This window comes from Myodes glareolus, chromosome 1 (genome assembly GCF_982192425.1).
Source record: "Myodes glareolus chromosome 1, mMyoGla1.1, whole genome shotgun sequence".
Taxonomy (NCBI): domain Eukaryota; kingdom Metazoa; phylum Chordata; class Mammalia; order Rodentia; family Cricetidae; genus Myodes; species Myodes glareolus.
This window is the reverse complement of record NC_142026.1, coordinates 12,147,665-12,168,325: the sequence shown is the minus strand read 5'-3', so window position 1 is coordinate 12,168,325 and position 20,661 is coordinate 12,147,665. Positions and strand designations below refer to the sequence as shown.

Here is a 20,661-nt window from a genome sequence, read left to right as displayed (position 1 = left end):
ATAGCAGTTCTGGGAGAGCCTTCTCCGTGGTAATCTGCACCCTGCTGCCTCTGCTTGAGTTCTTAAAAGATTGAGTCTGAATCTGTGGTTGCCTTGGGTTTTTGTGTGTCCCTACACTAATCATCTTCCCTTCTTAGTGTGAGAGCCATCAGAAGCATGGTGTGTGGGGCAGAATGCTTATCAAAAAGTGCTTGCTTGTTGAGTGTTGCATGCAGAGAATCTTAGGGTCCTTGCCATTTTATCTTAAAAAAAACCAACAAAAACACTTTCATAGAAGGAAATACTAATTTGTTTTAATTCTTTCTAAGCATCACTTAATACTCTTGGAGTTTGTTGACCATCTAGGGATTTAGATAACTTTCATTGTCAAATTAAATGGAACTCATGCCTTTTGCTCACCACCGGGTTATAGACAAAGCAGGGAAATCTTTGCTGTAATGTAGGGAAGCCCCAAAAACTATAATAATGAAATCAAATTTGTTCATTGAATATGAATTTCTTGGCCATCTAGGTGCTAGGAACATTTCTAGACATTTAAGATAAAATAAGTAAAAACAAGAATTATCCCATGAAACTTAGGTAATACTGAGATAACAGTAAACATAATAAATAAGACAAAAACAATAATCAGTAAACTTAATAAATAAGAACTAATTTTTACTGCATATGAGACACTTAAGACACATGTCATGTTGTTGATGCTCAGTGAACGATAACTCTTATTCTATAGCCTAACAGTCATTGCCCTCTAATATATTACATGATTTGAATCAATATTATATGTTGTTTTTTCCCATATGTATTTTTAGAAGTTTCTTAGAAAAATGTTGCATGCTAGATTCAACTGTTGCCTCATCTAAATTAACCTAGGATTCATACATCATCTGTATTGGAACTAGATTTTGAATGTGTATACACACACACACACACACACACACACACACACACACACACACACACTTTACTCAGAATGACTTAAATGAAGCATCTTCCTGCTTCCAGATAAGTTCTCTTTAGACTTCTGTGTTTTCCAAGTCTGTTGCTTTCTTGTTGTGCCAGTTAGGAGAGCACTGCAAAGTGAGATGCACATGAACAGTTCAAGAGGAGAAATTCCACGGGCCGTGGATCCAGCTCAGTTGGTATAGAGCTGAAATGTTCTAGAGCCTACAGAAAAAGCTAGGCACGGTAGCTTGGACTTGTAATCTCAACACGGGGAGGCAGAAGCAGGAAGGTCCCTGGGACTCACTGGCCTGTCACACTATCCTGATTACTGAATCCTGGTTCTAAGTCGGAGACCCTGCTTCAAAACACAGTGGGTGACTCCTAAGAAGCAGCCCCTGAGGTTGGGCCCTAGTTTCTAAGTGTACATGAGGACACACTGCGCCCACATGAATAAAAATAGAAAATACAGCAAAGAGAAAGTTTAAGTTATTGGACTATCTGTTTGTCTGAGTCTAGAAAGTTCCTAATTGGCTTCCTTCTTTGTTCCTTCAGTGAATGTTTAATATATGAATAATAATAATAAAAAGGGTCAGATCTATCTCCTTGTTTCTCAGATTTTAGTATCTCCCCTCATTGCTGTGTTATTCCTTTCTATACCGTTGCAGTTTCTCTAGCTCCTTTTCTGTCCTTCATCAGAGAGTCAATTTATACATTAACCACAAAGAAAATGTGGGCATTCCTCTGAGCTCTTTATGTTTAGCAATAGGAGAATAATTTGACAATTCTGTGCATGTGTTTTAAACAGCTGTAACACTTGAGATATCTAAAGTTATCTGGTTATTATTTAAGTAATTATTTCATTGAAAAATAAAAGTTATCCAGGAAAGGGGGCATTTTATGTAGTACAGAAGAGTGCAGGTAGCAGGCTTCTCAGAGACTTGGCAGTCTGCTTCTCGGTTCATTCTGCTTCCTAGTTGAGGCATTCAGTTCAAGGAATGGGGGAAATTGTCACTTAAACAAAGTGATTTTATAAATTAAATATAAAAAATTGAACTTTTCAAAAAATAACCTTTCATGAGTCTATTTTTATTAAATCATGCTCATTCTTCTTAATAGTGGGCCAAAAAAAAAACCTAAAGAAAAAAACAAAAAACAAACAAACAGATAAGTTCTTAATTGTCCATAAGTCTGTGATTTGTTTGACTTCAAAGGCCAGGCTCAGAGTTGTTTTATTTCCTAGTTTGTGTTATTGCTCTGTTCTTGTTTTCTTGGTCTCTGTGGTTCCGTTTGGTGGTGCTGAAAATTGAACCCAGGGTCTCAGGCATGCTGGACAACCCCTCTACCCACGAATCATATTGCCGGTTCAAACACCACCTGTATTTTGTAAGGTTTTTACTGAGTTCCAAAGTCGATGTTATTAGCATTATTATAATTGGAAATGTTGGGAAGACAAGAAGTAGTTAGCTTTTTTTTTTTTAAACACGGTGGCAATGTCTGTCTTGTCTTCTCTCACATTCATAGTTCCATAATGCACATTGGTGGAGTGGTGAGGGAAGCCTCGTCTTTACGTATGAAATATAAAGCACATCAATGTCAGCACCCTGGGCTGTCATTATAAGATAACTTCCCAGACCATCTGCAAGGACACATCTATTTATTAGGGAAATTAGTAGTTGCTAAAATAGAAAAGTATGTTTACAGTAGTCGGGAGAATCATTGAGTTAAAAATTTTATTCCTCTACTTTCTTGTCTAGTTATAAAGACTCTAAACATATTTTTTTAAAAATCCTGTCACACCTTACACACACACACACACACACACACACACACACACACACACACCCTGTATTGTGAATCGACATAATTTAAAAATACCCACTGAAACATTTCACATTCTTTTCTCCAACTCCCAACCACACTAGTAAACTTCCTGGAGACTGGAAAATTATTAGTGATAAATTTTGCCTGACACCTAATTGTACTGACATGATTTACTACAACAAGGGTTCTCTGGGGGAAAGCTTGCTCTTCAGGTATAGACCTGCTTCCTTTCTAAAATTTTCTTTTCCCACTCAATCATTTTATTCAAAAATATCTGAAGTCATCAATACTTGTAAGGTTTAGCTTTTTTTTGAAGGAGAAAGATATGAACATTTCTAAAGCATTCTGTGTCAGGCAATATTTTACAGATTGTATCAGAAAAATAAATCACAGATGGAAAAAACATCAAGTTTTTGACCACATGAAAGTAAAAATCTTCAATCTCAAAAAAATGTTTGTTAGACATTATTAGAAAATGGGTCAAAGAGGGACTAGTAATTATATACACAGAGGTTAAGTTGATGGGAAAGCTACAGCGCTGAGACTTAATTGATAAATAGGTAAGGAACTGAATAATTTAAAAGAATAGCATACAAATGGCCAAAATTCTTTATCTATTGTTCACTTCCATGAGTACAAGCAAAAAGGAAAAACAATGTATACTGTCCAGCATAGAAGTTTCTGGACCTTCTTGGTTTAATTAGTGTCATGGTTTTTGTAACTTTTTCATGCTAATACAAATAATCAACAGTTTATTACATAATCAGGTTCTAATGAGTATTTGCATCCTAACTACCTAAGAGCCATTTACAATTTATTATACTATGTAAACTCAGAAAAGAAGCAATGTTTTCATGCCGTTATTGTATAGAACCAGGACATAGAAATGTGACTGTATTCCTTCATGGGTACAACTTTAAACCTAGGAATCACCTGGACTGAAACCACCGCATTCCTATTCCATATTGATTTGGACAGAGGACTCTCTTTACACTAAAACAATGGGTGAAGCCAAACTTCACGAATACTTTCTCAATGATTAAATGGAGTGTGATAAACGCCATTGATAACTGAGCGAGTAGATTACATCGTCTCTTGCAGGGGTAGATATTATTGTCCACCTCTGTAACAGAATGTCTCGTTTGGACTTCCTGAGCAACTGTTTTACACTCCAATGTCCCTTCCTATAATTTTGGGAAATAGATTTGGCTCCTTAGTAGAAATTTTTCCATTTTAATAACGACATCCTGTTGTCAATGTCAGTGTAGGTAAATGCCTGTTTCATAGACTGCTAGAGTGAATGTAAATTTGTAAATGCATCTTTGCATCTATTTGTGACATTAAAAGCTCAAAGCCTTAGAACGGTGCTCCAGGGAGATGGATCAGTGCGTGAAGTGTTAGTTGCACAAGCAGGGTAAACCGAGGTCAGATTTTCCACACCTACTTATAAGCTTTGCATAGAGGCACGAACAGCCTGGAATCTCGTCAATGAGAGTTGACTACCGAGATGGGCAGATCCCAGGGGCTCGCAGACAGCTACAAATGTTTGAAACAGGCAGCTCCAGGTTCACTGAGAGACCCTGTCTCAAATAAACAAAGAAATGAATAAATAAGGTGGAGAACCATAGAAGCAGACACCAGGAATTGACTTTAGGCCTCCACATGTACATGCATGGACCAATACACCTGCACACTCGCAAATACTGCACACACACAAGCCACACACTCATGCACAAGAAACTTAAAATTGCTCAAGAGTAGAATCTATACAATATAACAAACCACTAATTCACCCAAAGTGTAACTTAAACATAAAGACAGAAAAAAAATTAAATGTCATTTGTAGCATGTTATTAATAATCTTTTTTCGGGTTAATTTATAAATCTGCAAGCAATTATCAAATAAAATCATATTAAAATCTCTTAATACGGCAACTCCTAAACATATTCATAAGTGTATATATTCAGTTTTGTTAAAGGAACATGAATATAAAATGTAATTAATGTGGTTTTGATGATGGTGTCCATCTTGAAATGATAAATGTACTTTTCTGCATACTAGATGTGGGGTTCTTGTGTTTCTGCCTGTGTAGACATAGTTACACATCTGCGTAAAGAGAAAGAAATTTACCAGTGAATTACTATATTGCAATTTGTTTTATACATTAATTAGAAAAACTGTTGAACTGTCCTATTTCAAGAAAATATAAATGAACAAGACTTGGTTGACTTTGACTTTACCATCAACATTTCTACTTCAGAAGATTTTGTGGGTGTTTGGCTTGCTCTTAAATTATGCAGGGTTAAGGGGATTCCAATACACAGGAACAGGTAATTATTTCTAGTCCTTACCAAGATACACAGGGAAGCAGTGTTAAACGGCAAGCCAATTCAAACGTTTGCTTTATTTCACTTTGCTGAATCTTCAATTTCCCATCATTTCCTCAGGTCAAGAGTTTGCATTTACAGCTCTAACTGATCAAGTCAGGTTGTATGTGTTGTTAGGATTTTTGACTAGAAGTAAGGTATGTTCAAGGAAAGACTGACAATAACTTTTGAAGTAGTTATAAATGCTGGCCATATTGTTTGGTCTGTATGAATCCTAAGTGTCACAACTTCTAAGAATTACATTCATGAGAAACTTGGTGCCAGTTTACCTGAATTGCATTGGTACTAAAATTTGCAAAATTAGCCTGACTTCTTGGTATCTATTTGCATGTCTTCTCAGTATTTGTCAGTTTAAAATGCAACCTTTGCTTCCAACCATGGTGAATGTTGGGGCCAGATTTACCCTCCTACCATAATCATCTAGAATACTGCAAGGTCTTTTAACCGAATTTTCCCTGTAACAATAGGCTGTGTAAGGACGTCGATGCCTGAGTGACGGAAAACAAAGATGTCAAGCACCGTAAATTGTTCCAGCTGAGTTTCTGGAGGCAATTTTCCTACAACATCTCAACCAGACAATCCAGCTAGTACCAGGCAGTTGAGCTGAGCACAGAGGCAGGGATCTGAGCTTAGGAAACTGTCCAGAAAGACGCATTAAGTTTGTGGTTGACCCATTGATATTTAGGCTAAATGGTGATCAGTTTTTCTAACCCTCGGAAAGCAACAAGCAGAAAGCAGAAGATCAAATACTTTTAGAGTTTACAGAAGGTTAGGAATGCTTAATTCTCACCAATCAAAGTAGAGACCTTCTAGTAATACCCTGAACGAGTCTAACCTGGCCCTTTCTGTGTGCTCTGGATCTTCCTTAGACAACAACAGTGAACCTAAAAAGGACCAAATTGACTCTAAGCAATGTAGATGAATATGGGAACATGTCTACAACATTATAAAGAAAGGCAACAAAATCTAAAATCTACTAGCACAGAATTCACAATATCTAGCTTCCCATTTTAATTTGATAGACATCAAAAGGAGGACAAAAAAAATAAACCATGTCCATAATTAGAATAATGATTACATAAATCCAGATCCTGAAATGACTGAAATGCTAGATTCAGCAGGGAAAGTTAATAAAATCGAAACATTAAATTTATGTTATGTGCTCAGGGATGGAGAGGAAGTATGGAGATGCTGAGAACAGAAGAGTCGAGAAAGAAATGTGTGCCATTAATGCCTGTATTAAATACAAAGAAAATGCTCAGCTTCTTCTCCACTTCCTTCTTAGACATTATGAAAAGAACAAGTTCAAACCAAATGTATATTAAGAAAGGAAATAAAGACCAAGACAAAATGTGTAAACCAGAAAGAAGGAGAGAAAAGCTGATGAATACAAAAGCTGGTTTGGTGAAAGGGACAATTTTCAAAAGAGCCGAGATCAATCAATATTAAAGAGGGAGCGCACATCTGACCAAACTCAGGAATGAAAACAAGATTTCTGTGTAAGTCCTAGATGCACTGGGTGCAAGCCTAATACAGAGCTAGCATACAGAATTTGATATCAGTACATTCGAGCTGGTGACATAATTTCTGCATTTCAAGGAATTTGCCGAACCTCACTCATGAAGAAACAGATACTTAGCCTAACCTTTAGTGACTCGGGGAACTGAAACAGGAATATAAAACTGTTCCAAACCAAAAACCCCACTTGATGTCACTGGTAAGTTCTTAATTATTTAAAGAAAAGCAGTGGAGGGAAAGCGTTAGAGAAGCAAACTCTTCCAGAGAGAAAAGAGGGTCAATTTGTAGTTGAATTCTGTGAGTTCAGCTTCATCTGTTACCAAATCACAGGTATGACAAAGGCCGACGGTTATGCAGCAGCCATGCTAGTGAACATCAATGCAAAATCCTTCTATTAAAAATTCAACAAGCTGAGTAGAGAAATAGAAAAGACAACATATCACAGTTGGATGAGATTTATTATGAGGGTTTTTAAGTTGGTTTAACTTTACTACTAATTCATTAATAGAATTTTTGCAATTAAATCATCAATGCAGACCATATAATTATCTTTATAATTTCAAAAAGGAAGTTTGTCATAATGCAGTGTTAAAGCAAAATAAAAGTTTTCAGCAACAGAATAGAAAGAAATTTCTTGACATCAAGGTCGGGGCATGAATAGCTTTCTGCTGGCATCATGCTAAAAGCAAAAAAAAAAAAAAAACTGATCATGAGACACAAGGCAAAACTGTCTCTCCCAGCTCCATCAACATCATCCGAGGTCTCTTCAGTGTAGTACTGGGAGGGGAAGAGAGAAGACACACAGAGCGTTAGCGGGTAGAAGCACACCAGTAAAATGGCTGAAGTGTTGATGATGGCAGTCCTCAGCTGTCCTAGCAGTGCCAAGGAATGCACTAAAATGTGAGAAGTATTCATTGATTTTGCTCAGAATTTAGGGCCACTATGAATTAACCAAGTTCGTTTTTCCTAAAAGTTAATTATTTTAAAAGATAAAAGCTATTTAACATGCACAAAAAGCTGTTCTGATATGTGTGCACATTGTTGAATCACTAAGTTTAAGCTATTTTGCATTGCTCAGAAGCCTATGTTGTTTTTTTCTGGTGAGAACACTTAAGATCAACACTCCTAGCAAATTTCAAAAATACATTAAACTACAGCCATGACATTCTACCGTCGATGTTCTGACCTCACTCCTTCTAATTTACAGCAGTATTGTTCAGTTTAAAACATGTTTTGCTAACACCCAACCCACACATAGCACCCAGCTGTGCTGCTGTGTGAATGGCAATGCAGCTTTCTGTTAAACAATACTAAGAAAAAGTCAGGTGTGTTCATGTATGTGATAGGAACGGACTATTGGCAACTTGAATTTAGAATGGACTGCCATTTATTATAGCATCCAAAATTTATGAAATACTTGAAGATAAATTTAAGTAAGCATGCATAAAAAGGACACTTAATTCTGAAGTATGTCACTGCAGAGATGGCTCAGAGAATTTGCTGCTTTGTACAAGATGTGAGTTTGTGTCCCAGAACTCACATCAGGCAGCTTACAACCATCTGTACTCGATTTGTGTAGGATCCAATACCCACCACCCACCTCTCTCTCTCTCTCTCTCTCTCTCTCTCTCTCTCTCTCTCTCTCTCACACACACACACACACACACACACACACACACACACGCACACACGCACACACGCGCACACACACAAACTCCAAGTAAATAAGGAGCTAGAGTATGATAATGTTTGAAAACATCTACTGCTCTGATATTAATCAGTGGGAACAGGAGCAACATCTCAGCAGTTAAGAGCACCCATCGCTCTTCTAGAGGATCTGGGTTCCATCTCCAGCACCTACCTGGTGATTCACAACCATATATAGCACCTCTTCTAGTCTCTGTGGGTTCCAGAAGTGGGTACATAGACGTACCTGCAGACAAAACACCCGAACATAAAAATACAGCAAGAATATTTTAAAAGTTTATTAGTTCTCCTAAAGTTAAGCCTGTCCATTCCATGCAGTCTCAGTGAGCATCCAGGCAGCTTGCTTGCTTTCTCTCTCTCTCTCTCTCTCTCTCTCTCTCTCTCTCTCTCTTTCTTTCTTTTGGTTTATTGTTATAAACATTGACTAACTTATGCAGATTGTTTTTGGAAATAAAAATGATCTGAGTTTTTTCAAAGAATTTTGAAAAGGAAGGCTGGATGACTTATTTAAAAACTGACTCTATTGGTAAATATTGATTTGATGATTTATGGACAGAGATAATGGAATGGAATAAAGTCTAGACTTGTACTACAGTAAGTAGCCAGTAGATTTTCATGGTCGGAATGGAATATATATATATTTCATGACATGGAACAATAGATATCCCTATTTTCAAAATGAGAGCTATGAACATGCATATGTAAAGGTTAAAAGTCACAGACTATTTGCATCTTTAGCAACTACATGTATATAGCTACATGTTTATGTGCTATCTATGTACATGTATGTTGAAGTTTTATAAATATTATATATGACGCACATACATTTATTAAGAGCTAAACGGCATGCATTAAGCTGCAGACTAAAGGGATGTAATTCTTATTTCAGAAACGGGCCAACATCAAATACAAATAGATGCTAAGAGCTTTGCAGTGAGCATGTTACATAGAAAACCACATTTGTACCAGGCATTTGAAAAGAAACTAAAGATCACTAGTTCAGTTGAACAAGGCCTTCAAAATGTAAAGGGAAAATTATTTTTATCTCCAACCTAGGAATCTTATAATGAATAAAGGGAGAGAAACACATTAGATTTAGGCAGTCAGGAAGGCCAGTCATAGAAAAATAATGGGCAGTGCCAAGCCTACAAGTATACAATAAGTCAAAAAACTCCATAGGTTCTGGCGAGGTTGGAGTACATTTGGCTGTGAGAAAGCAAGAAAGGAACGGGAGGCATGGCCAAGACCTGAGAATGGGTTAGGATGGGAATGTTTAGAGCAATTATTATTAGGTCTCAGATCTCTGTATGGGAAGAAGGATCACTGAGTACAATGCCACAAAGAAAAGTTTAAAACAATGCACTTTTTAAATAGAAAAACCTAAAAAAAGGTACAAGAACTGAAATGAAATTGGATTCAGCTATATAATAATAATGCTATGATTAATATCTCCATTAATAATGGACATTTCCATTTTTAAACTATTAATTTGAAATTTCCTTGTAACTTGAAATGAAAGAAGACTTGAGAAGATGTTTGTGGGGCTGAATTCTTACCAAAAGACAACATATCACCTCTAACACTGTTGAACAAAGAAAACAGATACATTCTTTAAAGGGATAAACTCACTAGACATTGGAAGACATTGCGTTGGCGATTATGGTTAGATTTTTGTGGGCCACACATGAAGGGTTTAATGTATTTCAATGGCACCTTTTTATTTTTTTTAGTTGTTTTTTTTTAACACATGGGTGTGTATAACTGGTAAAAATAAAAATAGTCATTGAATTAAAAATAACGTAAACTTGCTGGAGAGATAACTCAGTGGTTAAGGGACTTGCTGCTCTTCCAGAAGAGCCAAGTTTGGCTGCCAGCACCCACGTGGAGGCTCTTACACCTCTGTAACAGACGTTTCTACCTCAGACACACCTTCTCCTTCCATCGTCTTGTGCTAAAGATTCCATAAATTATTCTAGTCCCCATTGTTTTCCACTGCAGAACCTATCACAGTCTATAGTATATAGTGCTAGAAGATAGAGTCTCTGTCCTTACTAGGCTGTAATAGACACATGGGCACCATAAGAATTTGGTCTGCACTGTGCATGGCAGTCTCAGCACAGTATTGTTACCTGCTGTTCTTTCCGATAAATATATGTTCAATAGGGGCTGGAGAGATGGCTCAGCGGTTAAGAGCATTGCCTGCTCTTCCTAAGGTCCTGAGTTCGGTTCCCAGCAACCACATGGTGGCTCACAACCATCTGTAATGAGGCTTGGTGCCCTCTTCAGGCCTGCATGGAGACAGAATATTGTATTCATAATAAATAAATAAATATTTAAAAAAGAAAAGAAAAACAAAACAAAAAATATAGGTTCAATAAATGAGAGCAGTAAAAGAAAGGGTAGAATATTTCCAGAGCAACTTTCTTTGAGATAGAATAGTATTCTAGTAATACCTTTCAGAATCCAAAATATCACCAGATATTTATTTTATTGATATAAAGTGGAGATGAAGAGGTGATGAAATTGAGTTTACACTAGTAAAAGTCAGTTTTACAAGGTAACTACTGACAACCCCATTGATCTCACTGAGAACCTGATGGGATGCAGGGGGAGGACTAGTATTTTGGAAAATAAATAAATGACAAAATGGGAGAAGAATTAAAACACGAGATAGGCTCCCAAAAATGAGGGAAGCTGAGAAATGAGTCGGCATCAGTAAAACTTTGTGACAGTTGATGTTTACTGTCAACTTGACAGTAAATGTCCAAGAGCAAATGACCAAGAATGACCAAGAGCAAACATCGTGGGGGATCGTGTCGGCTAGGTCAACTTCTGAGCATTGCTTAGGGGTTATATTAATTAGGCTCATTGAAGGGGGACACCCACCCTAAAATTCAGTGGCACCACTCCCAGTATGGGTCGTGAACTGAAATAAACTCTTCCACTGAGTTGCTTTATCAGGGCATTGCATCACAGCAACAGGAAGAGATACTCATACAAAAGTGTGTGTGTGTGTGTGTGTGTGTGTGTTACTATATCGAATAAATTGGGGGGTTACAGAGGTTAGAAGCCAAGAGAAGTAACATATAGTCATACCTCAGTTAAGTTGACATGAAACATAGGATGTTTAAAGTAACATGGAGAAAACATGTGAAAATAATCAGAAAACAGACCTCATCATATCCAGTGCAGGAAATTAACACTGGGTACAGTGTGTGGGGGGGTGACTGAACTGTCTCCCAGTGGACTATACTTTCAGTGTCTGGTGAATAGTAATGGTTAGTAGACTTATCCAGCATATTGCCATCTTTGTTTCCATGGTAATAAAAAATAAGAACACTGTTAGGTAGGGTCACATCTTGCAGTGTATATACATGCAGATACGTACTATTTAATCTGTTTTTGCTTATGTTTTAATGTTCCCATGAAAACTATTTTCTACACATGTATTAACAGCTACTTTCCAGAAGTAGAACAATGAATACCTGGTTTTCAAAAAGGAGGAATTTTTCCCCAGTATTTTTAAATGGCTAATCTTACCTTAGATCACTTTTATCGAAGGTGCTTTATTAAATTTGCATTATGAAACAATTGATTTGAATGTGTATATGGATCAGATAGAATCCCTAGTTTTGGCTTGGTTTTGCTGCTGTGCATTTGTTTTCCTGATCAGCAGTGCGAAGGTTGAGGAACTTTGAGTGCTTCTGCTTGGTACAGTTTTAAGGTTTCTCATGTGTCACCCCCTGGGTTTGTAAGGTTGCTGGCAGTGAGGATATTACTATGAAAACTGAGGCTGCTCTTTGTTCTCTAGGTGAAACTGAATGATTCCTCGGGGAGTCAAATGAGATTAGCTGGCCTGATCCCCACTGTCCTTCAGGGACTCTGGCGCTGACCACTTACTGGTGTCTGTTGTTCTGGATCCATGTCTAACCAAGAAGCAAAGTGCTCATGGCAAACTTATGGATAATCCTGTCTCAAAATATCCCTCAGTCTATACAATTTTTTTTTCTATGAGTTTTTCAAAGATGTTCACCACAAACATCACAGTACATGTCTTAGTCATTAACTGTACTGAGATCATGGCTCCATAACTGTTAGGAGAAATTCCCTTCCGTAATATGAAATGTGGAAGGCACCATTTCCATGGTAACTAAGTATGTTGGGGCTCCAGTGGTTCCCTGCTCACAGCACCGTGGAAGGTAATTCTTGGCAGCACAAAGGCAGAATCTGCACAGAGAGCGTACCCACTTGCTGCAAAGCTCTGGTATGTGGACAGTTACTACCCAGTCAGGGAGATAGACAGACAGACAGACAGATAGACAGATAGAGAAACCACCTCTCTAGTTATATATCTGTAATTTTTCAATGCTTGAATTCTTTTTAGTTTTCTTGGTACCCATGAATAATCTCTTTTTATTTAAACAGTGACATTTCAAGCTGTTGCATTTTTAGTTTTTCTTCAGAAAAATTCTCAGTTCTTACTAAAACTCATATGTGAGTGTGTGCATGCGTGCGCACGCATAGACACAGACAGACAGACACACACACACACACACCTTACTCTGTATGCAGGAGAGCCCTGCTATGCCTTTTTAATAAGAGAACTCTGGCCTAACTGTAAAGGTTAATGGGTTAAGAGTCATATAATGTACAGACTGATCATCAGCCCCGAGGACGGGACTGCAGAGAATACAGTCAGAGCAGGAGTTGATTCAGTATTTCCCCTACTCCTGGAGGTGCGATCTTCCTATCTTCCTATCTTCTTGCCGTCTTTCGTTTTAGTAGACAATTCATTGTTTTCGCCTAAATTGGAGTGTGGAGGAGGAAGACTAAATCTGAGGATCATATAACCGTTTCTTCCAAACATCAGAAGTTGAGCTGTTCATTTGCTGAGGCGAGGAGCACACTAACCCTGACTCTCTTCACAGTGGGTAAGCCTCACAAGTGTAACTACTGTGGACGAAGCTACAAGCAGCGCAGCTCACTGGAGGAGCACAAGGAACGCTGCCACAACTATCTCCAGAATGTCAGCATGGAGGCTGCCGGGCAGGTCATGAGTCACCATGGTGGGTAACAATGCATTTGTGATTCTTCTTCCTCCTAGCCTGCCGTGTCTAGTCCTTCTTGTGGGTTAAACCGTCCCTTCTTGCTGTCTACAGTTTTTTCAACCATCTTTGCTTTGCATGGGATTATCTTCCTCAGCAGTTGACATGAGCTGTTTTGGAACAACGACGAACGAGATTCTTGAGTTTCCGTGGCACTCCCAAATCAGCTCTGATAGCATGTGTTTGAATTAGCACAGTAATGACAGCCAGCATTAGAGCTACATTAGAAATGCCACAGGAAAGGACTGCTTAGTCTCCTTTTGTATCTCTCTGTGGCAATGGATTCACACAAGTCTCTGAGCTCCGCACATAGATGCAGAGGGGCTTAATACTCCTCTCAGGACGCTGTAGGTTCTCTCAGAGGTGCACTATCAACTTGAAATTGTGCCTAATAATTTATTTGGGGAATTAGTAGTTTTACTTTATACACATGCAAGAGATAACCTAGCCTGAAATTTGACTCTTCTCCTTCCTCCTAAAACACATTCTGTCAGGAAAAGCCCTTGATCCTAGCAGTGTGGAAGGTGGTCCCAAGGGTGTGACAACTCTGCCTAAGTGAGTTCAACAACTCAGCCTTCTTTCACAGGGGATCTTTAAATTCTTAGCATCTCCCTTATCTACTTATACCAAGTGATTTCATACAAATAAAAATAAAAGCCCTTATATCTTATTGGAATATTTGTGTTTTTTATTTAAAAAGAATTGACTAATACTAGATGGTATAATTTCCCTCAGTCACTTTAAAAATATAAATATTAATTGACTTAGATATAAGCAATCAGATTGTTTATCAATTTTTTAGTTTGCTTTTTATATACATAATATACTCTGGAAGTGATTTTTGTGGTTTTAATTTGAGTTTTTTTTTCACAGTTGTAAATATTTTAGTTATTTACCTTTGTTTGAGTCCTTACATAAAGAATTGATTCTCTCAACTAAATGGATGAGTGAGGTAGCATAGGACCCAGACCTGGAGGCTATACAGTTGTGGACGTTGGCCCTGAGAAATCTGGTTTGACTATCTGGTCTTTACTATGTGGATCATAGGTATGTTGAGAGAATTACATGTAATAGGTTATATGATAAGTGTCTTAAGTGATTATTTTGCTATTAGATTTTACAGCATTAATACTAAGAGCCAGGAAATAGGCCATTCTCTTTAATGTTATCACCATTTAACATTGGAGTGTGCATTTGCCTACTCGGATCATAGCTTTGTTCTAAATCCATGCCTCGCAACCTTCCTAATGTTGCAGCACTTTAATACAGTTCCTCATGTTGTGCTGACCCCCAGCCATAACATTATTTTTGTTACTACTTCATGAGTGTGATTTTGCTGCTCTAATGAATCATAATGTTAGTACTTTTTAAGACAGAGGTTTGCTTGAGGGGTTGAGACCCCAAGGTTGAGAACAGCCATTTTAAATGGTTGGTTTGGGGGCTGACTGGAGACAGGGGGCTGAAGCATGTTCAGCTGCATGCAGAAGCTCTCCAAAGATGCTCCTTAATGTCCTCATTGGTTTCTCCTTGTGATGGTCCCCCATTGCAATTCCGGCCTGTGCTTAGAGGCCATATGCAAATTCTGTTCATTTATTTCTATTCATTCATTTACAGACTTCTGAATTACATGTCTACCAGGATAAAAGCCAGAACTTTTCATAACTTTATCTTATTTCAGAGAATTATATGTATATGGACCTATCTTAGGATGTGTGTCATATATTCTGGAGAGATAGCTATATGACTTCTAAGTAATTGGGGCTTTGGTATTGTCCCATTTCCCAGATTCATAGTTTTTCTCCAGCGTAGGCTCTGGTGATGAACCTAAAACGCAATAAGAATGAGCTTGAGAGAGACAGCGAGACACTGGGGACAGCGGGACCAGGCCAGGGAGGAGCAAAATGGTGACAGGTTTTGATATCAGGCTTTAACATTCATTCTTAATTATTAGATAATGCCTCAACCACACTCACTGCATGGTTAACACCATTTCATGGCTGTGCTTTTCTGGATTCCTAGTAATATTCTGAGAGCATTGTAAGTATCCTTTTCCTTCCATGAACATATTTCCTAGGGCTCTGTATTGGCGTGTGAGGAAGCAAATGGCAGATGTCGTGGGGAAGCAACGGTGGAATACTATTATAGCTGTTAATTGTCTCATACGCATAGCTTGCCTTGCATCTCAGAGATTCGTATTTATTCCTTCTTTTGCTTCTGTCCTCGTACCTGTTTCCCCCTTTCTGTTAGTGGTATGAATGGACGTTGTTTTCCCAGTATAGCTGGCTTCTACTCCATGTCTGACATAGTAATTTTCTTAGCCTCTCTTTTCCAAAACTGGTTTGTCCCAAACAATGGCTCTTCATGAGAAGAAGGGTCTGAAGAAAAAGGGATATTCTTCCACTTCATTCAGAAGGCTCTCAAAGACTTTCTATGGAGCATCCTGGAAGTAGAAAGATAAAAGTTTGCGGTTTATGTACCTTTATTGATTAGTGAACAATCCAGGTTAAAAATAACCAAATGAATTGAAGCAAACGCTGTAGTAATGATGTCTGTGAAGTTCTCCAGGGCCACAGCCCTTCACTGATGGAGAAGTTGAGGAAAGCTTCAAGCTTGCATAGCATCAGATCTGAGAATGAGAAGTGAGACAAAGTCCATATATCTGACAGCTGACAGACTGTATATTCCATTCAGAGAAGAGGTATGTAGGCATCAAAGGAAATTAGCAGATAATTTCAAGTTAATCGAAAGAGCAACAGAAAGCAAGGCTGAAGTAACAGGTTGGGAGGCAAAAGCACTGTATGCTGCGCCAGCCTGTGAATGTCATGGCTTAATTGATAAGAAGCCACTGGGTGATTAAAATTGGTGTCACCAAAGGGAAGATTCATCAATGTGGAGAAAGGTTTGATGTCTCCCTGGGTCCTCGGAAAGTATGAGTAGACTGGTCCCAATGATGCTAATGAAAGGAGGCAAAGGCAGCGTCAAGACAAGGGAGTAGGGCGGAGCCCTGATGGCATATTAAGGAAGAGAATTAAATGCTCTTAGAAACATCAGTCGAATGGAAAGAAAATGAAGTTTTCTTAGAATTTGAAATTTGAAGGTATTTTTGGTAAAAAGAAACAGTGTTGGGAATACTCTTATTGATCTAAATTTATGGTTTATTCGTGTGATGAAATATGTATGAAAAGTTAAATACATCTTTATCATACATACTACTTCAAATAAAATCAAAAAAGATGAAGATGCTGAATTATGGAATTTGCTCCAACAAATGAAGCTATCTTCATATCATGTATATCATATGTCTAGACCTTTGGTCTTGTGATGTAATTAATACAATTGAGGCATGAACTATTTAGAAAATTTGTTTTGAATTCTAAATAGTATAGATCCAGACACAATATGTTAAGTTACACCTCATTTATGAAAAGCAAAATCTCAGATTATATAATTAAGGGAAAGAGTGTCAGGTCTTTTTCCCAATGAATTTACAAGGCTGCCGAGATGTTATATATGATGGCAGTATTCAGAATAGGTCTACATAGCGCAGTCCAAGCATTCCCTAAAGCAAAACCTCTCAGGATTAGCATTCTGACCTGATAGTGATGCACAGCAAATATTGCCTCCAATCGTGGTATCATCAGTTCCCTGCCTGTAAAATGAAGAGCACCTGCTTCCTGCATACTTGAAAGTATTGTATAAACTATTACATGTAAAGCCTTGAAGTCGTGCTTACTACCAAGTTTCTGTCCATCATTATTACTGCCAGTGTGGCAGAAAGCTTGTCTTTGGGCATGAGGAGCTGTTGTGAAATAGAAAACAGAACAAGCTCTTTTATAGTCATTGCTTTCAGTTCACATGAGCTTCATTGAACTTGAGACAAGTCATCTGAACTGAGGTGGATGTGGTGTGGGAGAGTCCCCACCCAGGTTTCATTTTGAGTGTTAGGTGTGTGCAAATATGAAAATTCAATGTAAAACCTAAAGCAAAACTGCCACTCTCTAGACTACTCATTTCAAAAGCAATTAGCATATTCAGCATGCAGGGCAAACCCCACCGACTAGTTTTACTGCCTGTGGGGCAAATTTTACAACAATTTTTTGCCTGCCAATATTTTTCGTTTTGTGTTTAGGCCCGTGATATGTATGTTCTTTGGTTCACACGTGGACGACTTTGTAGTTTGGTAGGTTGTTTTTGTTTTTGGAACAGACTCTTGGTACCTGTCCCAGGCTAACATCCAACTTATGGCACTTCTCCTGCCTGAGCTTCCTAAGAACTGGGGTTCCAGGCATGAGCCACCATGCCCAGCATGTCATTATTTTATTACGGCAGTAAGTGCTTATGAGTTTACTACTGAAAACACAAGGTCATAATCTACATCCCACCGCCTGTTTCCTTGGCACACCAATGCCATTATTTCAGCCTCCCTCCTCCTGGCTCTTTTAGCTGAGGTCTGTGAGCCTCTTGGTATTTTTTTTAAATCAGTTTGCTTAAAAAAATTTTGATTTTTCTTTCAAGTTATTTATAGTTAAAAGATCACATAATATCTTATGTAATCCTTTGGGAGAGATTTTTCTCTCAATGGTATCATAAACAGTATCAGTGTTTAATGCCTATATTTCTAATTCTCACCTTGTCTTTCTTTTTCCACGCTGGCTGACATCCAACAGTTAGAGAATTCCTTAATATTCAGAACCAGAGGGTGCCTTCTTAAATGTAGATTAAAGTTTAACTTCTCCTGGTCGAGCCACTAGGTTACCCAGACAATCACTGTTGTTTTTTTATTATTATTATTTTTAAAAAATGACCAAGTGACTCAGGAAACTGGGAGTCAACCTCCCTCAGGACCCAGCAATTCCTCTCTTGGGAATATACCCTAGAGATGCCCAAACATACTACAAAGAATGGCTTTTCGGTGATCTCTCTTTCATTTAAGATCGGCAACATATATTGATAATCAATAAGTCGTGTGACATGTGTTTTCATTTCAGCTTTGCTTTAAAATTTTTACTGTCCATCAGCGGGATTCCCCCCTGGGAGACTAGAGCAAACTGGGTTTCATGCAGTAGGTCTGTCCTCTACAAATACAAGGACCTGGGTGAATCACTCAACAGTGGATGCTGAATGAGGAAAGAGCACCTAGGAGGTGTAAGAACCTTCTGGTCCTTCCCCTGAGCACTAGTGTTAATCACCCCATCTGATCTGTGTGGAATGTTGCCCTCTTCTCAGCTAAATATCCTGGACAGGAGTCTCACTTTCAGTAAGACTTTTTTGAGTCCCTTATCTACCCTAGCAATGTCCATACTGCGGCCAGCAGCACCTGAGACAAGCATGCTGAGTGGAGCCCACCAAATGAGTTAGGACAGCAGTTCCATGAGCCAGTGTGCCAGGTTGGAAGTGGATTCCTTCATCCTCCTCCTCGAGAGCTGTTTTTAGAGATGATCCACAGCCTGAAAGCTCCTACAGTTTACTGTGCACAGACAAGTGCAGAACCGGACCCCCTGCATGAGGGACCGTGTGCAGGTGGATATGCTGCCAGTAAGGCTGAGACCTCATCAAATAGAGAGCCGGCTGCGGGAAAGCGTGTGGGAGAAGAGTCATCAAATACCCAGCAGCTGCTGAGCCTTCCTCCAAAACAGGGTGACAGATGTAAATTATTTTTAAAAAGTAAAGTCAAAAAGTCTTTGTAATAGTGTAGTCTAAAGCATTACCAACTTTAATCTACACTACACATACTTCAGAGGAATAAAATGAGGAAAAAGAATCAGATGAACATGTTGGTCACCAGCAGTGGTAACAGTTTGTGTCATTGATCTAAAAGGGATTCATAAAAATAAACTCTGTGTGTGGTGTGTGTGTGTGTGTATTAAACAGTATTCTTTAATACTGTGTTTTTCATTTCCTTTTATTTGAGTAGACAAACTGACCTTATATAACACATATAACACAAATCAGGATAGCATGCTTATCTGTGTCTCTCAAATGTTGGAGAAATCACCAGATTGCCTTTCTATATGGTTTCATGTAGTACCGCCCATGGAAGATTGTAAGGAACAAGAGCCTATTATGGACAACAATATTTCTCTGGTGCCTTTTGAGAGACCTGCTGTCATAGAGAAGCTCACGGCAAATATGGGAAAGCGCAAAAGCTCCACTCCACAGAAGTTTGTGGGTAAGCAGCACAGACGGATGATTTGATTCTGTATCTGGGGACTGCGATGGAACAAGACAGCTCATGCGTTAGACATGGGTGGTGTGGTCCATGATGTGAGAACAATAGCCATGTCTTTGCTACATCGTTCTCTCCTGTTCTGTGACCTACCATGTGCAGTGTGCATACACACATGCACACGCACAGCCTTAGGCCTATGAGAAAGTATTAAAGGGTGATTGCTAGATAGTAAGCACCATATCAACATGCAGTGATATATAAAGTGAGATCATGTGTTAAAGCTAATTAATTTAATTCATACTGAGTAAGAGATGGGATCTACACTACTGGCCACGTTTGTGGTATCTTGTCATTTCTATTAGTGTCAGCTTTTTTGACTCTTTTAATTTCCAATATTAAGTCTCTGAATATTTGATTTAGAATTCAAAGGCATTTTAGATGTTTCCAAACTTTGTCTTCAAAAATTAATGTAGCAGTGTCCATGTAAAACATGAATCTGTACTTTGTGTTTTGATCCTTATTTTTTATCCAGCCTTTGATTTTTGAGCTGAAAAGATGAAAAATCATATATTTATGTGGATGTCATCATTCATTTCCAAATCTTTCAATATTCGCTGGTGTTCCCAGTGTTGGCATCTGTCTTTGTCTATGCTGTATATTGTGGGTCACCTTTTAGGAAGAGGGTCTTGCATTTTTTTAAAGAATGTATGGATGGTAGAGTTTCAGTAGAAAGCATTATTAAAGAACTATTATTTCTTGTACATGTAATATCTTCTTAAAGGGATATGGTTTTAAAAAAAGAGGTAAAACTATTAAAAAAAGATTATCACCTTCTAACAGCAGAGAGCCTGGTAAGAGAGAGAGAGAGACGCTTACTAAGCAGTGGTGGGAACTAGCCTTTTCCTTGGATATTAAGGGGACTATGAGTCCTGTTGCTCCAGGAAAGCCTTTGAAAAGGCTTCTTTAGAGTTTTAAGTGAGAACTAGCAAAGCACTTGTCACCTTAAGACCA

At 38.3% G+C, this 20,661-nt stretch overlaps 1 protein-coding gene across 7 annotated transcripts in view; it reads left to right on the top strand.

Annotated features, from left to right (window-relative positions):
- Positions 1-20,661, top strand: part of Ikzf2 (IKAROS family zinc finger 2) — a 149,205-nt gene that overhangs the window by 116,283 nt on the left and 12,261 nt on the right. For all 7 annotated transcript variants that reach the window (XM_048459117.3, XM_048459120.3, XM_085698689.2 and 4 more), the window contains 2 exons: positions 13,305-13,442; positions 19,507-19,650. In XM_048459117.3, the coding sequence (XP_048315074.2) occupies positions 13,305-13,442; positions 19,507-19,650 (282 nt within the window). The remainder of the gene's footprint in view (positions 1-13,304; positions 13,443-19,506; positions 19,651-20,661) is intronic.